General features: G+C 49.2%; 1 protein-coding gene across 1 annotated transcript in view; it reads left to right on the plus strand.

Annotated features, from left to right (window-relative positions):
* Window positions 1-14,711, plus strand: part of LOC118159117 (iporin-like) — a 40,055-nt gene extending 25,344 nt beyond the window's left edge. The window contains exons 2-4 of the mRNA XM_035313744.1: window positions 9,545-11,621; window positions 13,085-13,861; window positions 14,374-14,711. Coding sequence (XP_035169635.1) covers window positions 9,650-11,621; window positions 13,085-13,861; window positions 14,374-14,711 — 3,087 coding nt within the window. The 5' untranslated portion in view covers window positions 9,545-9,649. The remainder of the gene's footprint in view (window positions 1-9,544; window positions 11,622-13,084; window positions 13,862-14,373) is intronic.
* Window positions 14,712-22,660: the final 7,949 nt, after the last annotated feature.

Here is a 22,660-nt window from a genome sequence, read left to right on the forward strand (position 1 = left end):
GGCTGCTGCAGGGAAAGGTGACTCCATCCCAGACAGACCCAACACAAGTGTGTGGAGGAATATCTAATAAAAACAGCCTGCTGCTGGGATGTTTTTCTGTTTGTGTTTGCTTTTGGGGTTTCTGATCCAGTTGCACACAGTATGTACTAAATTCCTTGTACAACTGAATCATTTAAAAATAATAAAGCTCTGCAAATGCAGATATTCTGGATAGCTGGAAGAACTGATGCCCATCACTGCGAGGTAACATCATACCTGCATTGCTTCTGGCTACTGTAACAAACCATTGGCTACTGTAACAAACCATTATACCACCACTGTGTTCAAGTCTGAAAATTATCCTGTAAGGGCTTTTTGACATCTCTGTCTGTTTTATTTATGGTGAGTTGTGGGGGTAATACTTTAGTTGTTTCAAGACCCATGTAACCCATGTTTTTTTTTCTTCAACAAACATCATCTAGGTTGTACATCTATAATCTGCTGTCCCAGAAATGATTGTTTTTCACTTGATACTGACTGATTCGTATATATGTGGAGTTCTGGGCTAAACAGACAGTAAACATAATTTCACAGCCTCTTTAACTGAGCTGTCTTATGACTGAACTCCTTATTTCTCGCACTTTCATCCATGGTCATTGATACTTTTGCCTTGCAGTAAGGATTCAGGCTTGCTTTGCAGCTGTGATTCCTGTCAGGCATGGTCTTAACAGAAAAGCAATTCTGTCTTAATCTGGATAGAGAGCAAGTAATAAAGAAGTCATGCAGCCATGGAGTGGCTTGTATGTATGTATGTTCTGACCTGTGCTGCAGTAAGATCTTCTTTCCTGTGAAGACAGGCCTTTTTTGTCCCTTTTAGGGCTTAGCTCATCTTTTCCCCAAGTCATGATGGTGATAGGGGATCTAGAGATCCATCTTGAGATGGAGCTGTCCTCATTTGCTTTCTTTGTGCATATGAAACTTCTGAAATTATCCTCCCATAACCTTTGTATAAGCAGGACTCTTTTGCCACAGCCTGAGCAAAACTGAGCCGTCTGAAGCCATCTTCCAGGAAATGTGAGGAAAGTCCTGAGGGCCTAGTGGGAGAAATTAGTGACCTATTAATTCTAGGGATGCTTCACATCCCCAGCAACCCCTGAAATCTCAAATACCGAGAATGTTCCCACACATATGAAGCATCTGTGCCCTCTCTGCCTCTTGCTGTGATCTTGGGAGCCTTCACCCCTGCAGCACAAACCCGAGCAAAAACAGCTGCTTGTTCACAGTTGTATGTAGCCATATAACATATGTTGGGAACAGCCTTGCCATCTTGTGTGCCTCCAGGCAAAAGTCAGGGAACCAGCTTTGATCCATGAAGCTGCAGACATGGTCCTCAGCTGGTCATGTCTGTACAAAGAGCATATTCATGAAGTAGCCAGCTGATAGTCACAGCCCTGCTTCATGTCTAAGCCCCGGAGAAACTGCAGCCATGGAAGAGTTCAGCCTGACATCTGAGCTACTGATTCTGCCCAGTAATTTCATTTGCTTATAGGATTTTTGTCTTTACAGCGTGGGTTCTTGAAGACTTTGGAAATCATCACAGAATCATCTAGGTTGGAAGAGACCTCCAAGATCACCGAGTCCAACCTCTGACCTAACACTAACAAGTCCTCCACTAAACCACTAAACCATGTCACTAAGCTCTACATCTAAATGTCTTTTGAAGACCTCCAGGGATGGTGACTCAACCACTTCCCTGGGAAGCCCATTCCAATGCCTAACAACCCTTCCAGTAAAGACGTTCTTCCTTATATCCAACCTAAACCTCCCCTGGCGCAACTTTAGCCCATTCCCCCTCGTCCTATTACCGGACATGTGGGAGAATAAACCAACCCCCACCTTGCTACAGCCTCCTTTCAGGTACCTATAGAGAGCAATAAGGTCGCCCCTGAGCCTCCTCTTCTCCAGGCTGAAAAATCCCAGCTCCCTCAGTCACTCCTTGTAAGACTTGTTCTCCAGACCCCTCACCAGTTTTGTTGCCCTTCTCTGGACTCTCTCAAGCACCTTGATGTCCTTCTTGTAGTGAGGGGCCCAAAACTGAACACAGCACTCGAGGTGTGGCTGCATCAGAGCTGAGTACAGGGGGACAATCACTTCCCTAGTTCTGCTGGCCACGCTGTTTCTTATGCAAGCCAGGATGCTGTTGGCCTTCTTGGCCACCTGAGCACACTGCTGGCTCATAATCAGCTGACTATCAACCAATACTCCCAGGTCCTTCTCTGCCCAGAAGCTTTCCAATCATTCATCTCCCAGCCTGTAGCTTTGCTTGGGGTTGTTGTGCCCCAGGTGCAGGACCCGGCACTTGGCCTTGTTGAACTTCATACAGTTGGCCTCAGTCCATCGGTCCAGCCTATCCAGATCCTCCTGCAGAGCCTTCCTTGCCTTTCATAAACCCGTGCTGACTGGGCCTGATCGCCTGGTTGCCCTGCGAGTGCCATGTGATGCCACTCAAGATAATCTGCTCCATGAGCTTCCCTGGTACTGAAGTCAACCTAACAGTCCTATAATTTCCCGGGTCTACCCTCTGGCCCTTCTTGTAGATGGGCATCACATTTGCCAGTCGACTGGGACCTCCCCTGATAGCCAGGACTGCTGATAAATAATGGAAAGCGGCTTGGCCAGCTCTTCCGCCAGTTCTCTCACTATCCTCAGGTGGATCCCATCCAGCCCCATTGACTTGCGTACATCCAAGTGCTGTAGCAGGCCACCAACCATTTCCTTGTGGATTATGAGGGCCACATTCTGCTCCCCATCCCCTTCCACCAGCTCAGGGTACTGGATATCCAGAGAACAAATTATGTAGCAGCCAGGCACCAGAACCCAGCTGGATCTGTGGTTCAGGAAGGAATTGTGTAATTTCTGCTCTTGCAAAATCTTAGATATGCTTTCAGAGTGCTCAGGCTGGAAGATGCTATGGAAATGTGGTCCCTCCTTCTGCTGCCACTACAGTGTCTGCGATAAGAAAGGATTTACTGTGCTTGGAGTTTAATTCAGCAGCACTTTCAGTGAGATATTAACAGCTAGCAACATCAAAGTCTCTTTCTCCTCTGTAGATTTGAATATGGTAATTAGGAGCATATGTGTTGGGGGCAGGGGCAGAGGATGGCTGGAGGAGGAGGAGGAGCAGATTCCAACCCAGATCTCCTGGGCCATGTCCCTGAGTCACGGCCTGCAAGCGGCTCCTGCTAAGTGCCAGCTGGTGAGTCACGGAGCAAGGGAGCATAGACATGGGAGAAACTGGTTCAGTCATTGTCCAGTGGTGGCTGGTATAGAGCTGCTGTTTGAGCTATTGTTAATGCCTTCTGTAACTCAAAATGCCCCAAACAGCTGAGATTTCTTTTCCTCTGACTAGGAGGCAGTACCTGCTGGTCCTAGTAATGTCATCATTAGGCATGCACGTACTACTTATTATTACTTTCATCTCACTCACCCTGTCATCTCTTCTGGCAAGCTTCTCATCTCTGACCTGAGCAGCTCCTTGCTATCATGTGCACAAGGCTGTGATTGACCGTCACATGCTGCAGTTTCCATTTTGAACAAATCATAATCCTATATAGTTCTGGGATGTAATGATATATTAATATATCCTGTCCTGGAAACCTCTGCAAAAATTTCTGGCTCAGACAGCACCTTTCTGTGGAAAAGAAAGTGGTCTTTTCAGGAATTTGCTCAAGACCACAAGAGGAACCAGCCTGACCTGAGACAGAAATTTAAGAAGTACCTAGTCCTTCGATCTTGCAGCAGTCCCCTGTAAACACTGGGTGCTGGAATCCACCCTGGAACCAGGCAGACCACCCTCACTCTGCTCCCTGTTCCCTGAGGGAGGTAAGGGCAGCAGGAGGCTTAGGATGAGTCAAACAACTGCTATTTCATCTTGCACCTTTTCTTTCATTAAACATGCAGGATGATTTATTTTAAAACATCCAGTGCTTTCTGGCAGCTTTTGGTTTGACAAAGACAGGGCAGGGATGAGCTGCATTACTGGGATCCTGGAAACTGGTGGCAGAACCAGTGAGTAGCAGCCCCAAGCCCTGAGAATCCCTATGCTACCTGTCCTGCAGAGTGGCTGGAGGGTGACTTTTGGTTTGGGCTCTTCTCCCAGCCCTTTTGCCCAGAGCTGTGAACTGGAGCCCTCTCTCCTCATGGATCAACGAGATGTCTGTATTGTGCCCATGTCTGCAAGCTCATGCAAAGTGCTGCTTTTTGCAGCATTTCTACTCATGCTTGTTTTGTAGATCTGTATGGCTTCTTCAGCTGTGTTAGTGCAAATGTTCTGCAGGCGTCAGGGATTCACATGGAACGATGCTGAAATAACAAGCAGCTCCAATACAAAAGGATTTTTGCCAGTTCATCTATGGAACTAAATGCCCAGCTTTTAACCCTGTTTTTCCATCTTTCACCCTTGTTTGATCTTGGTTCATGTGAGGAAGATGATGATGACTGAAACCATAGTCATTCAGAAAGAGGCAGCAAGAACCATCACAGGTAAAATATTTATATTGGGCATTTGATTTCATAGTGCCTGAGATTTGTAGAAACAGTAATATGTTCAGAAGACCCAGCCTCCAAAAAGCCAACATCTCCTCCAACTGACAGTTCTGATGATCTTGTTCCTGCCTCTACTTCCTCCATTCTTTATGCACAGACTTTTTTTATTTAAATCACATTTATTTCTTAAATCTCTGCATGCCTCCCCTGCTATTGCTTTACATTCTGTGAGAAAAGCTGGATCACTGTCTTCTGGACCCAGCCATGCTTTGTGTGCAGCTGCCAGTGCTGAGCAGAGCAGGCTATTAAGCAATCAGTGATGGAACTCCAACAGTGTGCCCAGAGTGGTAAAAGATAGCAGGATATGCCTGGAGGTCTGTGACCACCACACCTCGCCATCAGCACTTGGAGGCAAGGCCCAGATGGCTTCTGCACCTTCCCAGCAGTGTTATAGTGGCAGGAAGCTGTGCTTCAGAGGCCAAGGAGCTGCACTGACAACCCTCAACTTAGCACAGCATCCTCAGCCTTTGAAGGTGGAGCAGAGGAGGAAGGTGGAGGCCTCTACGTAGTGCTCAGCAAGGCCTGACAAGGAGTGGTTGCATCCTTTCTAGAGCATGACATGGCTTGGCCAGCAGCTCTCAGGACGGTGCTGAACCACCCTTTGGTGCTCAGCACTCCTCCCCCTCGACTTACCTGGAGCTTTGCTGCAGCTCAGAGCTTTTACCATATGGATATGTGAGGTAAGCACTGATAAGCAATTTTCCACCACACCATTGTTGTGCTTTAACCCAGCCGGCAGCTGAACACCACACAGCCGTTTGCTCACCTTCCCCCCTCCCTCTCTGGGATGGGGGAGAGAGCTAGAAAGAAATGAAAGCCTGTGGGTTGAGATAGAGACAGTTTATTAGGACAGAAAAAAAAAGGAAAATAATAATAATAATGATAATAGTACTACTACTAATAATGTGTACAAAACAAGTGATGCACAATGCAATTGCTCACCACCTGCTGACCGATGCCCAGCCTATCCCTGAGCAGCCGCCCCCCCCCACCCCGGCTAGCCACCCCTATATATTGTTTAGCATGACGTCAGATGGTATGGAATACCCCTTTGGCCAGTTTGGGTCAGCTGTCCTGGGTCTGTCCCCTCCCAGCTCCTGCTGCACCCCCAGCCTGCCCGCTGGCAGGACAGAGTGAGAAGCTGAAAAGTCCTTGGCTTAGTGTAAGCACTGCTCTGCAACAATTAAAACATCAGGGTGTTATCAACATTCTTCTCATCCTAAATCCCAAACACAGCACCATACCAGCTACTAGGAGAAAAATGAACTCTATCCTAGCTGAAACCAGGACAAACATGACATGCTGTTCTTCTCTGCTTTGTGTTACCTTGACTGGCCTGAGACATCCCCAGGTAATGAGGTGTCTGGCCCTCGCCTTCTACAGATAACCAGTAAGCACCTCAAGAAAGAACTGACTGAATAAACAACCCATGTTTTCCCCTTTAGCAGCAGATGGTGTCAGTATGGAGCAGGTAAAGAATTTTGACATTTTGACATTCTAGACGCTGAAGCGTCTAGTCACAGTGCTCCTTGCTTCCCTCCCAGCCTTGTGCTACTGTGACACTTTTCCATTTTCCATTGCTGGGTGATGCTATGTTTGCTGTTGTGTGTATAGGACTGAGAAAGATTCAGCACTCTGTGGGCTTGTGCTATTGCAAGTAATAAATAAGAAAAACTAACCTATTTGGCTAAGTGTCTGGGTACAGACTGCCTATCCCTAATTCTGGAAATCTCTCTTTGCAAAGGGGTGTGATAGCTTTACAAAGAGCTGATCAAAGCCAGCAGAATTTGAAACTACTCTGGTTGCTGGATTTTACACCCCAGTGTAGATCTCAACCTACCATACCCTAAACAGAAGAGGGAGGATCCTTCTGCAGTCTTCCAGAATCAGGGAGGAAGAGCCAGGAGATGGTACAGCCAGGGAGAATGTGTTGGGAAATGAGCAATCCCTATCCTGGCAGTGCCACTGCCTAACCTCCCTGCATCCCTGAGACAGGAGGATATCCCAAGGGAGAGAGTGGTGTCTAGAGCACAAACAAAAATCATGCATATCCCTAGGGAAGCTGTCAGAATGGCTCCTGGCAGGAGTTGGCAGCATGCCCCATTTGATACTGGATCTCAGAGCCTTGTGCTTGGAACTGGCTGTAGGTGCAGGCAGAGATGCTGCAGCATCTGTGACAGTGAATCACAGTCCACCCAGATAGCCTGCATTGCCACTGAAACCAAATAGCTGGGCAGCTCTGCATGTTGCAGCCAGAGCTGCAGAGGGACAGCTGGGAGTGTGCGAGCTCCCTTGACATTTTGCTGTGAAATGTCAAAGTGTGCCTCTGCAATCCTTGTTCTCCCACAGCAGCATCTGCACTGAAGTGAAGCACATGTTGCTTGGCAGGGCTTGTCAGCAGACGGGTGCTGGTGCTCCTAGCAGCCATTTTCTAGAAGCGGCAGTGGCCCCATGCTTCAGCAGTGAAGTGTTTGTTTGTCACGGTCTGGATCCTCAAAATGATGCCTTTCAAGCTGTCGCATTGTGGCAATGCTCAAAATACAGCAAAGCCTTACAGAGAGGTGCAATCTAAGTGTTACAACCAGCTACAAGGATAGTAATGAGGGAAGGGGAGGTCTGAATGAGCAAGAAGGCACTGAGAGACCAGGGCTGGCTTTTTCCCACAGTGCTGGGGGAGAGACAGGTTAAATAGGGACTCCCACTGCTACAAGTACCATCAATGGTGCACAAGGTTCAAAACAGGGTGCAAACACTGCCCGAGCTGTTGAACACCACTTTCAGCATGTGTGTGCTAGGCACAGAGCCAGGAGCTGCTGTTGCTGATGGTGGTTCTTGTACAGTGTGGTCGTGGGAATCCGTGAGGTACAAGATCTCTCAGGAACCGGACTGAGAATGGACTCATGCCTTTCAGTCACTGCAGAGCTGTGGGACAGGAGCCAGAGGCTTGTAAAAGGAGTTGCTGAAAGGGCAGTGAAGGGTGATATAAGCATTAGGAGACTATAAGTGGGGGGAATTTAGGGTCTCGCGACAAGCCACTGGATGTGGTCCAGGTGACCTCTCTACTTCAGAACCTAATCCTGGGTGAAGCATCCCAGCAGAAGCAGGTGTGAGGGTGTGTGTTCCCCTCGTGTAGGTCTCTGGTAGAGTCTAGCCTGACCCACAAGGCTTGTCAGCTCACTAACACTAGTGTTAGTATTAACTTTTACATCATTGGGTTTTTACTGTAAACACCAGGTCCATTTCCATCTTTCTATTTTTTTTCTGCCAACACTTCCTGTCTCTGTAAGAATCAGTATTATGCGTGGGAGGAAAGTACTTCTTTTGATCATCTTTATTTTAGCATTTTTTAATTGCTATTCTTATGCCGTGGAGCTGGAAGAACTGAAGTTCCTGATCTTGATCCTGATTCTGTAGAGCTTTCTCATTGCTTACACTGTTGCTCTGACTTCACTTATCCTACATTTCTCATTTTCTTTTCTGGGCTCCCATGTGCCTGGTTGGCTCTGGTCCAAATCCATTATCGACCCGTAGTCACACACACTGGATTAATGTAGATAAAGACTTAGATACCGTAAAAGTCACTTTTTAGAGTCTGAAGGTCATTGATGGCAGCAGACCCAGGGCCCTGGTGTCCAGAGATCACGGTATGTGGTGACAGGGTGCTGTGAGCACTGGGGATGCCTGGATGGGATATGGGATGTGGATTGCTGACCAAGGGTGTTTGAACTGGGGTTTTCAGAATTAAGGCTTGATATACGAGAGCCTTAATTCCCCTCAGCATCACCCTGGGTCAAAGTTTTTTTCTGGTTTCTCCATCTCCTTGGTGTCTTAGCTGCCCCCCCCCCCCCCCCCCACTTCTGTGCATTGGTTTCTCTGAAATGCAGAAGTGCTTGCAGGTTGGTCCTCTGGGGCAGTTGGGGAAGGGGGAATGAATGTGTTCCCTGTTCTCTCATGTCACATACAGGTGAACATGCTTCCTCTAGTGTTATAACAACCTGCTATTTACTGAACACTGAAGGAGTCAGGCTCTTAGTGTCCTGGTTGAATGGCTCCAGGGACTGTGGGCTGTTGCAGCAGTACTGTTGCAAAATACAGTAAATAATTAGATAAGCAGATAAGTGTCACGCATAGAGTGACAGAGCAGTAGGGGTCTGTGATCCAAGCACCCAGGACCCTAAGAGGAACCAGCCTGAGATGAGGCTTAGCCATCAACAAAAGGTTAGCAGAAGGCAGCGTGCTGCATAGCACCTATTTAACCATCAGCAGTTGCTCCTCATGGCCTCTCTGATGGAATCATCTACTCCTTCTCACATGAGAGGCCCTTATGTGCTTAAGTAGTTGCATACTTTGGCTCTCTCCCTGGGCACCATTAAAAGAGTTCAGGACCTCATGGGGCCTCCTGGATTTTGGAGAAGAATGGTTGTTACTGCTTTCCTGTTCCAGTCTGTTTCTGCTTTCCAGTTTGTGCCCAGACCTCTGTCTCTCTAGTGCTGCAGTGCAGTGAAGGGTCTTGTTTGCAAAGGAAAGTTGAGGATATCTAAAGGCATGTAAAGATATCAAATCCAATGTGAGAAGATGGATTGCTCTCATCAGAGTGCAGCTCCTCATTTCAGATCCTGTGCTGTCTGCCTGTTTTCCTGTGAGTCTGCAATGCCATCAGCAGTAAGGTCTTCATTTGACCCAAAGCCTGTGATGTCCTTTGACCACTTGAGTGAAATCAGTTACCCTAGGTAAGTTTGAGAGGGGTCATCTGGAAGCACAAGCATTGTTCCTGGAGTCCAGGGAGAGAGGGACATGTTTGTCTTCCATTGTAATGCTTTCCCTGGAGAAAGACCGGTCAGGTACTTGTACTGATAAGGACCACTCTGTTTAGGTCATGAAGTCTTCAGTCAAACCAAGGATGGTTTAAATATTCACTGCCTTTCCTGAGAAGTGACTTTGTGTTTTTCTCTCTCTCTAGGTATCTGAATTCCCCCATGAGGTGTCCTACCAGCCTCTCATGCACAGCCCTACCTGTCCATGGGTAGCACAAACTTAACTGATGTCCTGAAGAGCGTTCCTCACCATGGATAGTCCACCAAAGCTGACTGGTGAAACGCTGATTGTCCATCACATTCCCCTGGTGCATTGCCAGGTCCCAAATAGACAGTGCTACTCCGTGAACAAAAGGACCAACCCCTTCTGTCAGCCAGATATCAGCATTACATGGACCTCTGCCCTTCCAGAGAGAGACCTCTCACAGACCAACTCCTTGGTGTACAGCAGCTTTTTCCGGACCTCCAAAAGTTCAGCAGAGGCCTCAGACAACAAAGAAGGAAAAGCCAGGGACTTGATTGTCCCTAGTGCCAGCAAGCGACACAACCCTTTCTTACTGAACGAGGCTGAAGACCTCAGCCTCTTTGGGGATGACTTGGGTCCAAAATCTTTCCATCTTCACAACTCCCTTGTGGCTGGCAAACCTTCCTTTCATCTGCATGAGCTAGCCTTGCCTCCTTTCCACCTCCACGACCCCAACCACATTGTGAAATCCTGGAACATGGCCAGCCGGTCTGGTGTGGTAGATGGGCAAGAGGACAAAATCAGCAGTGATGACATCCAGAAGAGAAACAACATGAAACAGTGCCACCAGGCCACAGAACGCATGGAGCTGGATGAATGCAGCTGCCACTGTGGCAGCTCTTCCAGCTTCTTCCTTGATGGTGGCGACCAGGAATGTAACCAAAACACAGGTGAATCACTGAGGAATCAGGATGCCCTGCACAGCTGGACATGCAGCTGTTCCAGCTCCGGTCTCCATCACTGTCACTGCTACAGTTTGTCAGGTCAGTCTGAAGTGATTGACCAGCAGATGGGCTACATCAGTGACTCTTCCTGCAACAGCTCTGATGGGGTGCTGGTGAACTTCAGTGCTCTCTACAACAAAATGAATGGCCGTTCTCAATCTAACCTGAATTCAGCCAACCTGTCCTGTGACTCTTCCTTCTGCAGCTACTCAGACATGGGAGCTTTTTACCTAGATTTGCATTCATCACCCACAGAATCCAAGATATTATGTGAGTCGCATCACCCAGAGAGTTTAGGGAAGGCATGCAAGTGTCACCACTCCTCCTCACCTGTCCTTGATGCTAACTGCAACTCCTACCACCTCCACTGTGAGCCTTGCACTTCAGAGAGCTCAGACCTCACTGCCTGCTTCCAGAGCCAAGCACGGCTTGTTGTGGCTACTCAGAATTATTATAAGTTAGTCACGTGTGACTTGTCTTCCCAGTCATCCCCCAGCCCAGCAGGATCTTCCATAACTAGCTGCTCGGAAGACCACACCAAAGGTAGCCCAGCCCAGTCCACTGAATACTATCTTTTTAGAAGGCCTGACCTGAGACAAGAAGAAAGCAATGTGGAGTGCAGTGAAGAGGAGACAAAGGGAGAAACCACACAGAACATGACTGAGGGTCACGTCTATGTGAACGTGTCACCACCTAACCTCAACACAAGCCAGCAGCGCTCCAGGAGCTATGATCAGAAACTGGACAGGAGTCCTAGCAGCAGGCTGGGCTCTCTGGAGCGCATAGTGAGCTGTCCAGTCAAGTTGAGTGAAAGTCCAGCGATACCCATCCAGAGTTCCCCTCCAAAGCAAGTGACATCTTTTGCTGAACTTGCTAAAGTCAGGAAAAAGAACAGCACCTCCCCACTGCTCCGGTCCAGTGGCGATTCCTCCTTGGAGTTCTCCCCTATCCCTGAGACACAGCAGGACTGTCCAACCTTCCTTGAAGAAAGAGCTCGCCACAGCCAGAGTCTTCCACCCATGCCCTTCATCCATGGCCTGAACCGGAGCTGCGAGGGCTTCTGTTTGAATCACCCTTTTGGGGACAGACAGGCTTTGTGTTCCACCAAAGACTTGGTCTCCACTGAGACTGTCCCCAGTGGGCATGGGGCAGGTGAGCAAGCCTCTCTCTCCCTGCTGACGGAGGCAGATGCCAACTTCTCAGGTAGCTCTGCCAGTGGCCACAAACAAAGAGATGTTAGAGCCCAAGCAGATGGTAAGGAGCCAAACTAAGCAGAGCAGAGAAGTAACAAGAAAAGCTTTTTGGAATTAGAGGGGAGCAGCAGAGGAACATGCATGGCAATGAGACACCAGAGCCTGCACAGTTTCCTGGTCTACTGGTATCTGGGACAAAGCCCTGCTGTGCTTATTTCAGACCCAGATCAGTGCAAGTGGCTTGTCCTTCTATTTCTTTAGAAAACTGAGGTTTTGTGCAAACCTCCCATATCATGTAAGGGAGGATAAGCACTTAGGGTGTGTGCAGCTTTGAGGATTGTCTCATTCTGACTCCCTTTCAGGGCACTGTACTCCCCCAGCCCGTGACCTGCCCTTAGCTCCCAAGACAGATTTACAGATGCTCCGTAGAGCCACGTTCCCAGCAGACAAAGGGAAGGGAACCATTGGGTAGTTTTTAGACTTTATTTTTTTTGATCTATATGGGGCAGAGGTGAGGAGGGAAGTGGCATAGCCAACAGTCCTCTCTTGATGCAGGGCTCACAGAGATCTGTCTCTGCCAACACTTACAGTATGAGTCCTCCAGAGATTAGAGGAGCTCTGTGTGTTTGCTATAATATCCTGGTCGTTTCTTCCACAGTGCATAGGCCTGCAGCAGAGGTTCCTCTGGAAGAGCACATGGACATTACCAGGGTAATTGTCCCAGCTGTCTCTGTGGGAAAGCCTGTAGCACCTGAATTGCTTTCCACACTGACATTGACGTTACATGTCTCCAACCGAGAGCAACATGCAAGCCTAGAGGGTCTGATAAGGGACCAGAGGGAAAGCAACCTCTGCTAAAGGCTAGCTGTAGGGAAAGAGGGATAGCATACCCCATGGGAAGCAGGTAACACTGGGGGGGTGGGTCTGCTTGCGACAAGTCCTACAGTCCCTCAGCATCTTTGTCCCAAAATTTGCTGTGGGCTGGAGGAGTGGCAGGGATGCAAGCCAGGACCTTCCAAGCCATGATAGGGTGCTGTGTGGGTGGCAATCAAGGAACCTGGTCAGCCTGGCCAGGCATATTGTGCCTTTCAGCTGTGTCCCTTGAGATGTGGCCCCATCAGGAGCAGCAGGCATGCATGCAGAGGAGATCAGGAGGTGGTGCACACCCTTAGGAAATTCTTGTCCATTATTTGCTGGGGCAGACTAACTTTTTCCAGGGTTGGAAGCTTCTAACTCTGCTGTGGGCCTGATTTCACTGAGAACACTTGGGGCTGGTACAGGGAGAGGGAGGAAGGGAGGTGCATGCTTGGGGGGGGAACAGGTACAGGAGTTACATGTCCTTACCCTGCCAGCTCATGTGTGTAACTGGTTCAGACTTGAACCACTCTGCTTTTGTCACTGGTATATAGCTCATCCTCTTCCTCCCACAGCTGAGAGCATGTTCCCTTTTGCCTGTGATCCACCAAGCTCATGATGATTGTCCCTTTGCCCATCCTCATGCTGTCCCCCTTTCTCTCCCAAAAGGTGGCGGCACAGACAGCAAGCCTGTGGTGCGCTACAGCAAGGACCAGCGTCCCACAACTCTGCCCATCCAGCCCTTTGTTTTCCAGCACCATTTCAGTAAGCCGCCCAAGGCCTGTGCTCTGCACAGCCATTTTGCCTCCAGCTTTTCTCAACTCTATAGCTTGTCCAGCAACCGGCCTGCCAGCCAGCAGATCTTCAATTTCCAGACCTCTGCTACCTTGGCAGAGCAGGTGGCAGCATCAGGGAGCCAAGCCCACAGCACACTGCTGACCCAGAGCTCAGCGGATGGAGCTGCCTCCCTCAACGATGGCTGCATCAAGAACACAGCCCCTGAAACAACCCGGCCATCCCCCCTGGGCAGTTATTCTCCTGTGCGATGCAACATGCCTTTCTTTCAGAGTGTGGACTCCTCTTCCTCACCCACCGTGGAGAGAGCTGGAGAGAGCCAGCCTCCCAGGAACAGGTCCTGCCCCATCTCTGCCAACCTGCTTCCTACCAGGTCTTCCCCTGCTGTCAGTGCCATGCCCTCCCAAGTCACCAAAGCTGATGTCCTGAGGCAAAAGGAGAACCCCAGGCTGGTTCCCAAGAAGGAGGCACCGTTGGAGCCAAGCCCACCGCTCTCCGAGTACCGACTCCACAGTGGGTCTCTCCTGCCCCTTTCACTGGGTGGTGTGCCCATGAGCCAAGGTGGAGCCCATGCAGATCCCCATTGGAGGAGTGGCAGTGAGACGAGCAGCTCTGGTCCCCTGAGCAGCATGGGAGTACGGCTCCTCAATGGTAGGTACCTATCCACCAGGGCGTGCTGGTAGGGAACATCTCCAGCTCCCTGTCTGTGGCTGCCCTCTATAGCACCACCCTTCCCACAGCAACAACCTGAACCAAAATTGCATCTGGGTGCTGCAGCATCCAGCAGCCCTTGTGATCACTGCCTGCAGAAGAAAGTCATGTGCTAAGAGCATGTCCCTCCAGTCCTGACTCTTACACAGTGTCTCCTGGGAGGGACGCTGATCTTACATCTCCCCATGCTGGGTGCTGGCACCCAGAACCTTCTCCTCCTGTGCCTGCATGCACCAGGCCACTTGGGCTCCTGCCCTGCTGTGCCAGGCTATGGCCTCAACCTCCTCCTGTGTATATGTGCTAACGTCCTGAAATGCTGCTGGACTTAACTAACTTTCTTTCTCTCTTTTTCTGTTCTTCCTCCTTCTCATCCTTCTCTCCCCATTTGCCCTCCACATCCTCCTGTCTGCTCACATCCTCTCATCTGGTGCACGCTGCCTGTGGAGTTGTAGTGAACCACCTCTCCCCTCAAGTGCTGAAGTGGCGAGAGTACAGGCAGAGGAACCCCCTGGGCCTGGACTGCGTTTCAGGGCTGCCTGGCTTAGCCAGCAGCCTAGGCAGGAGGCAGCAGGAGCCCCGGCTGAACCAGGGGAACCTGATCTTTGAGTTCCCGGGCACCCTCAACACCAACAATTTCCACTGCAAGCTGAACGGTGCGCACCACCCTTCTGCTGGGGGGTCTGGGGGTGACCTTGGGGCTCAGGTACAATGTCCCAGCTACGCCTGGCCTTATCACTGCTCTGCCAGCTCTGAACAGGAGGTTCGATGCATCTGCTCACAGTGGGGCTGAAGGGTACAAGAGGAAGGTGAAAATTGCCTTTGGTTGGTACAACATGTGGAGCCTCCTTTCTTCTCTATGAGCTGAGAACAGTCAGGTCTGGCTCTGGGCCAGATTGAAGGGCCAGATCAAACCTCAGCAAATGCTCCAGGCCTGTGTCCAGCTTGTAGTTCATGTCTTACAAAGGGGTTGTGCCCCTTGGAGACCTCATGTCTGTGTTCCAGTGGCTGCCCATCTGTCCCAGCATCTCTCAGCATGCTAGATGGGCTGTAGCTCAAGACTCCTGGAGAAGTCGCCCCTTGGAAATAGAGCCTATCCCAGGGGCCAGGAAGAAGGCATGTTGTTTATTGCCTATTGATGCCTGTGAGTGACAAGTAGGGATTCTCAGTCTGCTCTTCTTATGACCTGAAGGGAAAGAATAACATGACTCCAGGCTGGTGTGTAGCTGAAGCACTTTATTGTCTGACCCATCTACTTATATAGGCTTAGCGTATCTACAGGCTTTTATCACACAACTTGGCAAAGTTTGCTCGTTAGCCATTATTATTGTTCACAAGGCGATCGCACAGCAGCCCTATCTCCTGATGAGCAACAGGCCAGACTGCACCTGTTGTTTTTAACCTTCTTGTCTCCCAGTTATACCTCCTTTATCTTCAGGCTACGTGACTTTCGCCTCATTCTGCATTTTCCTTTTCTCACTTCATCTCTGTGTCTAACATACTCCACATACTTTCTGTCCGATTTCCCACAATTCCCCCTCCTTTTATTTCTAACAGCCAAGCTGATTGTATTGAGCGCAAAAGCATTATTTGTAAGCATTGAAACAAACACGGCACAACTAGCAGAACTACAATTACTAACAAAACTATAATAGCCCCCTTTATTATCTCCCTCACCCAGCCCCCAATACCTAAACTCTGCAACTATGATTCCAAACCCCACGTGCTGGTTGTTAGTTTGTCTGTTAATTCTCTGAGATTAGACAGCTGTTGATGTATCGACTGAGAGCGATCACTTATATTCATGCAACACATACCTTCAAACTCTTCGCACCCATGTCCTTTTGCCAATAACAAAAAATCTATTGCCACTCTATTCTGCAGTGTTGCGTGTCTAATGGAATCAGTGTCTATTAGTAATGCACTCAATGCAGCAGAGGTAGCATTAGTCTGTTTTGCCAGCCAGCAACCTAGCTTATTTAGCGTTGTTAGAGCTTGAGCAGCGGCTACGCCGGGTGCAAGAATCGAGGCAGCGATAACCTTGCCAGCCTGCCAAAAATCAAGATTATCTTTGCAGTCTTTCTGGTAGTGACTGACACTGCATTTAGTATGCTTATACTGTCTCAAAATTTTTAGTATCATAGATGTGTTAGGGGTTAGTAATGTTAATTGACCAAGAATACACGGGCCTCCCCTTATGTGCGATGGAATACCTTGCCATGCTCTGTCACCACAGATGAGAAACACCCCAGGGGGGAGTGTAAATGGCATGTTCGAAGATTTTGACACATTAGGAGAGGTGTAGTTGCACCAAATTGAACCATTAAGATATATTCCCAGACTGGGTGTAACATCAACTACAGTGAGATTGCTACCAGTATAATTAAACCTCATACATGCTGGCGCGTTAACACAACCTAATATATCAAGTTCCTGTGGTTCTAAGGTTGCGTGAGCCAGTCGTGATGTCCAACCATCCCAAGCATTCATCGCTTCCTTACTGACATTGCCCGGACAGGAGGTATTCCAAGAACGGGCCATGCTCTTAGCATCGGTGCTGTTGATGATTCTGTGCAGCTGTTCATCACGCAGTGGCATACCAACCAGACACGTTGTAAAAGGGTTGCCCGCATTGGTCATAGACAGGCAGATGTGCTCTTGTCCAGTCATGTTGGCGAGCGTGACCCAGATGTTTCACCGAGGCTGGATGGAGACCCAGGATTCCCCGAGCTTGCAGAGGTTGAGGAGGATGAGGGTCCTAGCCAAGGACGAACTGCTCGCGCTGGAACCCATCTCGGTCCTGTCCCTGTGGAGACACAAGCATACCCTCGCCCCCAAGTTAATAAAGAGTACGGACCCTCCCACACCCCTATATTAAGATCACAAATTTTAACTAAAGGTTTATCTTCATACAACGAAGTGAGGCCTGTCTTTTGACTACCAAAGTGTTTGACTATTGGGGAAATTTCTTCATATAAGAAAGGCATAGTTAGGTGGTTCATTACATATATAACCTTTGCAATTCTGTTTTGTGGTGTCTTCATTGTCTCCCCCTTTTTTTGTTTGTCAAGCAAGGATTTAAGCGTTCTGTGTGTACATTTCACTATAGCTTGTCCTGTTGGGGAGTGTGGGATTCCTGTTTTATGAGTAATACCCCAAGTGTGAAAAAACCCTTCTGTGGATTTGCTAGTGTAGGCAGGCCCATTATCAGTTTTGATTTCTAATGGAATACCTAGGGCTGCGAAAGCAAGTCGAAAATGAGCTTGTACATGTCTGCTTGTTTCCCCACTCAATGGAGTTGCCCATACGGCATGTGAAAAAGTGTCTACAGAGACGTGGACGTACTTTAACCGGCCAAATTCAGGGACATGTGTGACATCGGTTTGCCAGAGTTGTAATGAGCCGAGTCCCCTAGGGTTTACTTCTTGTAACAGTCCCTGTATGTGTTGGCAGTCGGGGCAAGTCTGCACTATAAGTTTTGCGTCTCCTAATGGAATTGTAAATTGTTTAGCTAATGACTTAGCCGGCTGGTGAAAGAATTGATGAGAGGTACGAGCTTGGAGGAGCTTATCAGGGACCGGGGGATATATGGCCAAATTGGTTAACATGTCAGCTCGTGCGTTGCCCTCGGTAAAAATGCCTGGTAACGAGGTGTGACTGCGAATGTGTATGATACAATATGGATGCAGACATTCTATTAGGAACAAGAGTTCCTTAAATTTCAAGAATAACATCTCATTCTGAATGTGGCGTATGCGCGCTCGTTCTATTCGTTGTACGACTCCCACAACATACTGGGAGTCGGCCACAGTATTCAGTGGCTCCTGTTCCCAATGTTTAAAAGCCATGACAATAGCGTGAAGCTCCACAATTTGGGGGGAGCCTCGCACTATATCGATTATGTCTCGCCATAGTTCGTTCTCTTTCCATGTGACAACCGCCTTTCCCGTTTTCCCCGAACCATCAGTGAAAACCGTCCTCCCCTGTACAGGTTGCCATTGACACAAAGGTTTCGGTTCAATCGCTATGTTGTTACAGAAAGTGATTAACTTATGAGAGGGGAGATGTATGTCGACACGCCCAACGAAACCTGTAAGTGCGAGTTGCATCTCTAAGCTATTTTGTAAACACCAGTCAAGATAGTCTTTTACAATAGGCACGACTATAGTGGAAGGTTCAACCCCAGCTATCTCGACAATTCGGTCCCAGCCTTTTCTTATTAGGGCCACAAACATTTCCACCCTTGTTGCTAATGTCTTTGAAGGTTGGCGCGGCAGAAAGACCCATTCTAACAGCAGCAGTGGGTCTGGAGCACTCGGGTCCCACTGCGCTATGATAGCTAAAGGTTGCAGATTCTGATTGCAGGTGTACAGGTGAATAGGCAAGTTTTCCACCCGTTGATGACACTGCTGTTTCATTAATTTCTCCTCTACATATTGTAATGCCTCCTTTGCCTCTTTTGTCAATTGGCGCGGTGCAGTAATGTCATTGTCCCCTTTCAAGAGGTCAAACAATAGTGCTAACACCTGATTATTTATTCCACAATAGTTTCGTATCCAATTAATATTGCCAATGAGTTTCTGTAAATCATTGAGAGTCTCAACCTCATGTGTGATAGTGACAGTTTGTGGTTGAATGGTTTGCTGTAAAATCCTCCACCCCAGATATTTCCACGGGGCCTCTAGGTGGATTTTTTTCAGGGGCTATTTGCAACCCCCATGCCTGTAGTTCTCGCGTGAGGTTTGGCATTATATCCTGTATTGTGGATTCTGACGGTGAGGCTACCAGGATATCGTCCATGTAATGATAGAAATACGCCTCCGGAAATTGTTTTCTGACAGGGCTCAAGGCCTTCGCAACATACATTTGGCATATTGTCGAGGAATTTTTCATTCCTTGCAGAAGAACAGTCCAGTGGTATCTGTCCATAGGTTCACTTTTGTTTATTTTAGGTACAGAGAATGCAAATTTCGGTGCGTCCGTCAGATGGAACGGAATCGTAAAGAAACAGTCCTTGAGGTCAATTATTATAATATTCCAGTTCCGTGGGATCATGGTGGGCGAAGGCAAGCCCGGTTGGAGGGATCCCATCTCTTCCATAACTGCGTTGATTTTCCTTAGATCGTGTAGAAACCTCCATTTTCTGCTCTTTTTCTTTATCACAAACACTGGTGAGATCCAAGGGCTGGTAGTGGGGGTTATATGTCCTGCTCTCAATTGCTCCTGGACAAGTTCTTGTAACACTGCGACCTTTTCCGCAGGAAGCGGCCACTGATCCACCCACACTGGTTGTTCAGTCCTCCAAATGAGCTTCATTGTCGGTCGCTCATCAATGGCCGCTACTGAAAATTTTCCGGGCAGCTCACAGTGAAATTGCCTTGCTCCATCACATCTCTGCCTAGAAGACTAATCGGAATGAGAGCAGCATATGGTCTTACCGAAAAAGCAGAGCCCTCTTGCATTTTGATTGTCAGTGGGTATTTAGATATGTATGTCCATGACATCCCCCCAACCCTGAAAAGCTCTTTTATGGTCGAGTCCAACGGCCATTCACTCAGCCAGTCCTTTAGAGCTATGACCGTGACATCAGCTCCTGTGTCTACCAACATCGATATTACTACCTGAGTGGTCTTTGCAGGTTTTGGGTAATAGAATGTCAAAGTCAGCATCGGCCTTGGATTTGCGACGGCCATAGCCCAGAAAAGTTCCAGCTGACTGGTTTAATCAAAATCCACACTTCCCTGTACGTTGTCTTTAGTATGGGGTGCTTTTATTTGAATAGTATTAATTGAGCTAATCGAGTCCCAGCAGGAATGTGTATTGGAGGAGAAGGGGTCCAAACCATTGCATGCAGTATGCCGTCATAATTAGAGTCAGTCACCCCCGGTAGCACAAAAAGGTAAGAAGGGGGGCGGGGATGAAACAAAGCCTGTTGGAGGTGTGCCAGGGGGAACAGTGGCAAGGCTGAGGGAGAAGGCTAAGGCCCAGCTGAAGTGCATTTACACTAATGCATGGGCAACAAGCAGGAGGAGCTGGAAGCCATTGTGCAGCACGCAGGCTATGACTTGGTTGCCATCACGGAAACGTGGTGGGACCACTCTCATGACTGGAGTGCTGCAATGTCTGGCTATAGGCTCTTCAGAAGGGACAGACAGCATGGAAGGGGTGGTGGAGTGGCTCTATATTAGAGAGTGTTTTGACGTCGTTGAGCTTGAGGCTGGGAATGACAAGGTGGAGTCGCTATGGGTTAGGATCAGCAGAAAGGCCAACAAGGGAAGCATCCTGGTGGGGGTCTGTTATAGACTGCCAAATCAGGATGAGGGGATGGATGAGGAGTTCTACAGGCAGCTGGCGGAAGTTGCGAAATCGTCAGCGCTTGTTCTTGTGGGGGACTTTAACTTCCCAGACATATCCTGGAAGCACAACACAGCCCAGAGAAAGCAGTCCAGGAGGTTTCTGGAGAGCGTGGAAGATAACTTCCTGACGCAGCTGGTTGGCGAGCCTACCAGGAGAGGTGCCCCGCTAGACCTTCTGTTCACTAACAGAGAAGGACTGGTGGGAGACGTGCTGGTCGGGGGCTGTCTTGGGCAGAGTGACCACAAAATGGTAGAGTTCTCGATACTCGGCGAAGTCAGGAAGGGGATCAGTAAAACCGCTGTCTTGGACTTCCGGAGGGCTGACTTTGAGCTGTTCAAGACACTGGTTGGCAGAGTCCCTTGGGAGGCGGTACTGAAAGACAGAGGAGCCCAGGAGGGCTGGGCGCTCTTCAAGAAAGAAATCTTAATGGCTCAGGAGCGGTCTGTCCCCACGTGCCCAAAGACGAGCTGGCGTGGAAGAAGACCGGCCTGGCTGAGCAGAGAGCTGTGGCTTGAGCTTAGGAGAAAAAAAGAGGGTTTATAATCTTTGGAAAAGAGGGCGGACCACTCAGGGGGACTACAAGGATGCTGCGAGGCGGTGCAGGGACAAAATCAGAAAGGCCAAAGCTCATCTGGAGCTCAATCTGGCCACTGCTGTTAAGGACAACAAAAAATGTTTTTATAAATACATCAACACAAAAAGGAGGACTAAGGAGAATCTCCACCCTCTACTGGATGTGGGGGGAAACTTAGTAATCAGAGATGAGGAAAAAGCTGAGGTGCTTAACGCCTTCTTTGCCTCAGTCTTTAACAGCAAAACCAGTTGTTCTCTGGACGCCCAGTACCCTGAGCTGGTGGAAGGGGATGGGGAGCAGAATGTGGCCCCCACAATCCACGAGGAAATGGTTGGCGACCTGCTACAGCATTTGGATGTATGCAAGTCGATGGGGCCGGATGGGATCCACCCGAGGGTACTGAGAGAACTGGCGGAGGAGCTGGCCAAGACGCTTACCATCATTTATCAGCAGTCCTGGCTATCGGGGAGGTCCCACTTGACTGGTGGCTAGCAAACGTGACACCCATCTACAAGAAGGGCCAGAGGGTAGACCCGGGGAACTATAGGCCTGTTAGTTTAACGTCAGTGCCAGGGAAGAGATGGAGCAGATTATCTTGGGTGTCATCATGCGGCAGTTGCAGGGCAAGCAGGCGATCAGGCCTAGTCAGCATGGGTTTATGAAGGGCAGGTCCTGCTTGACGAACCTGATCTCCTTCTATGACAAGGTGACACGCTTAGTGGATGAGGGAAAGGCTGTGGATGTGATCTACTTTGACTTCAGCAAGGCATTTGACACCGTTCCCCACAGCATTCTCCTCAGGAAACTGGCTGCTCATGGCTTGGACTGGTGTACACTTCGTTGGGTTAAGAGCTGGCTGGATGGCCGGGCCCAGAGAGTTGTGGTGAATGGAGTCAAATCCAGTTGGAGGCCGGTCACTAGTGGAGCCCCCCAGGGCTCGGTACTGGGACCAGTCCTCTTTAACAACTTCATCGATGATCTGGACGAGGGGATTGAGTGCGCCCTCAGCAAGTTTGCAGACGACACCAAGTTAGGTGCGTGTGTCGATCTGCTCGAGGGTAGGAAGGCTCTGCAGGAGGATCTGGATAGGCTGGACCGATGGGCCGAGGCCAACGGTATGAAGTTCAACAAGGCCAAGTGCTGGGTCCTGCACCTGGGGCAGAACAACCCCAAGCAAAGCTACAGGCTGGGAGATGAATGATTGGAAAGCTTCTGGGCAGAGAAGGACCTGGGAGTATTGGTTGATAGTCAGCTGATTATGAGCCAGCAGTGTGCTCAGGTGGCCAAGAAGGCCAACAGCATCCTGACTTGCATAAGAAACAGCGTGGCCAGCAGGTCCAGGGAAGTGATTGTCCCCCTGTACTCGGCTCTGGTGAGGCTACACCTCGAGTACTGTGTTCAGTTTTGGGCCCCTCGCTACAAGAAGGACATGGAGATGCTCGAGCAAGTCCAGAGAAGGGCAACGAAGCTGGTGAGGGGCCTGGAGAACAAGTCTTACGAGGAGCGGCTGAGGGAGCTGGGACTGTTTAGCCTGGAGAAGAGGAGGCTCAGGGGTGACCTTATCGCACTCTACAGGTACCTGAAGGGAGGCTGTAGCGAGGTGGGGGTTGGTTTATTCTCCCACGTGCCTGGTGACAGGACGAGGGGGAATGGGCTAAAGTTGCGCCAGGGGAGGTTTAGGTTGGATATGAGGAAGAACTTCTTTACCAAAAGGGTTGTTAGTCACTGGAATAGGCTGCCCAGGGAAGTGGTTGAGTCCCCATCCCTGGAGGTCTTTAAAGACGTTTAGATGTAGAGCTTAGGGATATGGT

This window comes from Oxyura jamaicensis, unplaced genomic scaffold, assembly GCF_011077185.1.
Source record: "Oxyura jamaicensis isolate SHBP4307 breed ruddy duck unplaced genomic scaffold, BPBGC_Ojam_1.0 oxyUn_random_OJ67350, whole genome shotgun sequence".
Classification (NCBI taxonomy): domain Eukaryota; kingdom Metazoa; phylum Chordata; class Aves; order Anseriformes; family Anatidae; genus Oxyura; species Oxyura jamaicensis.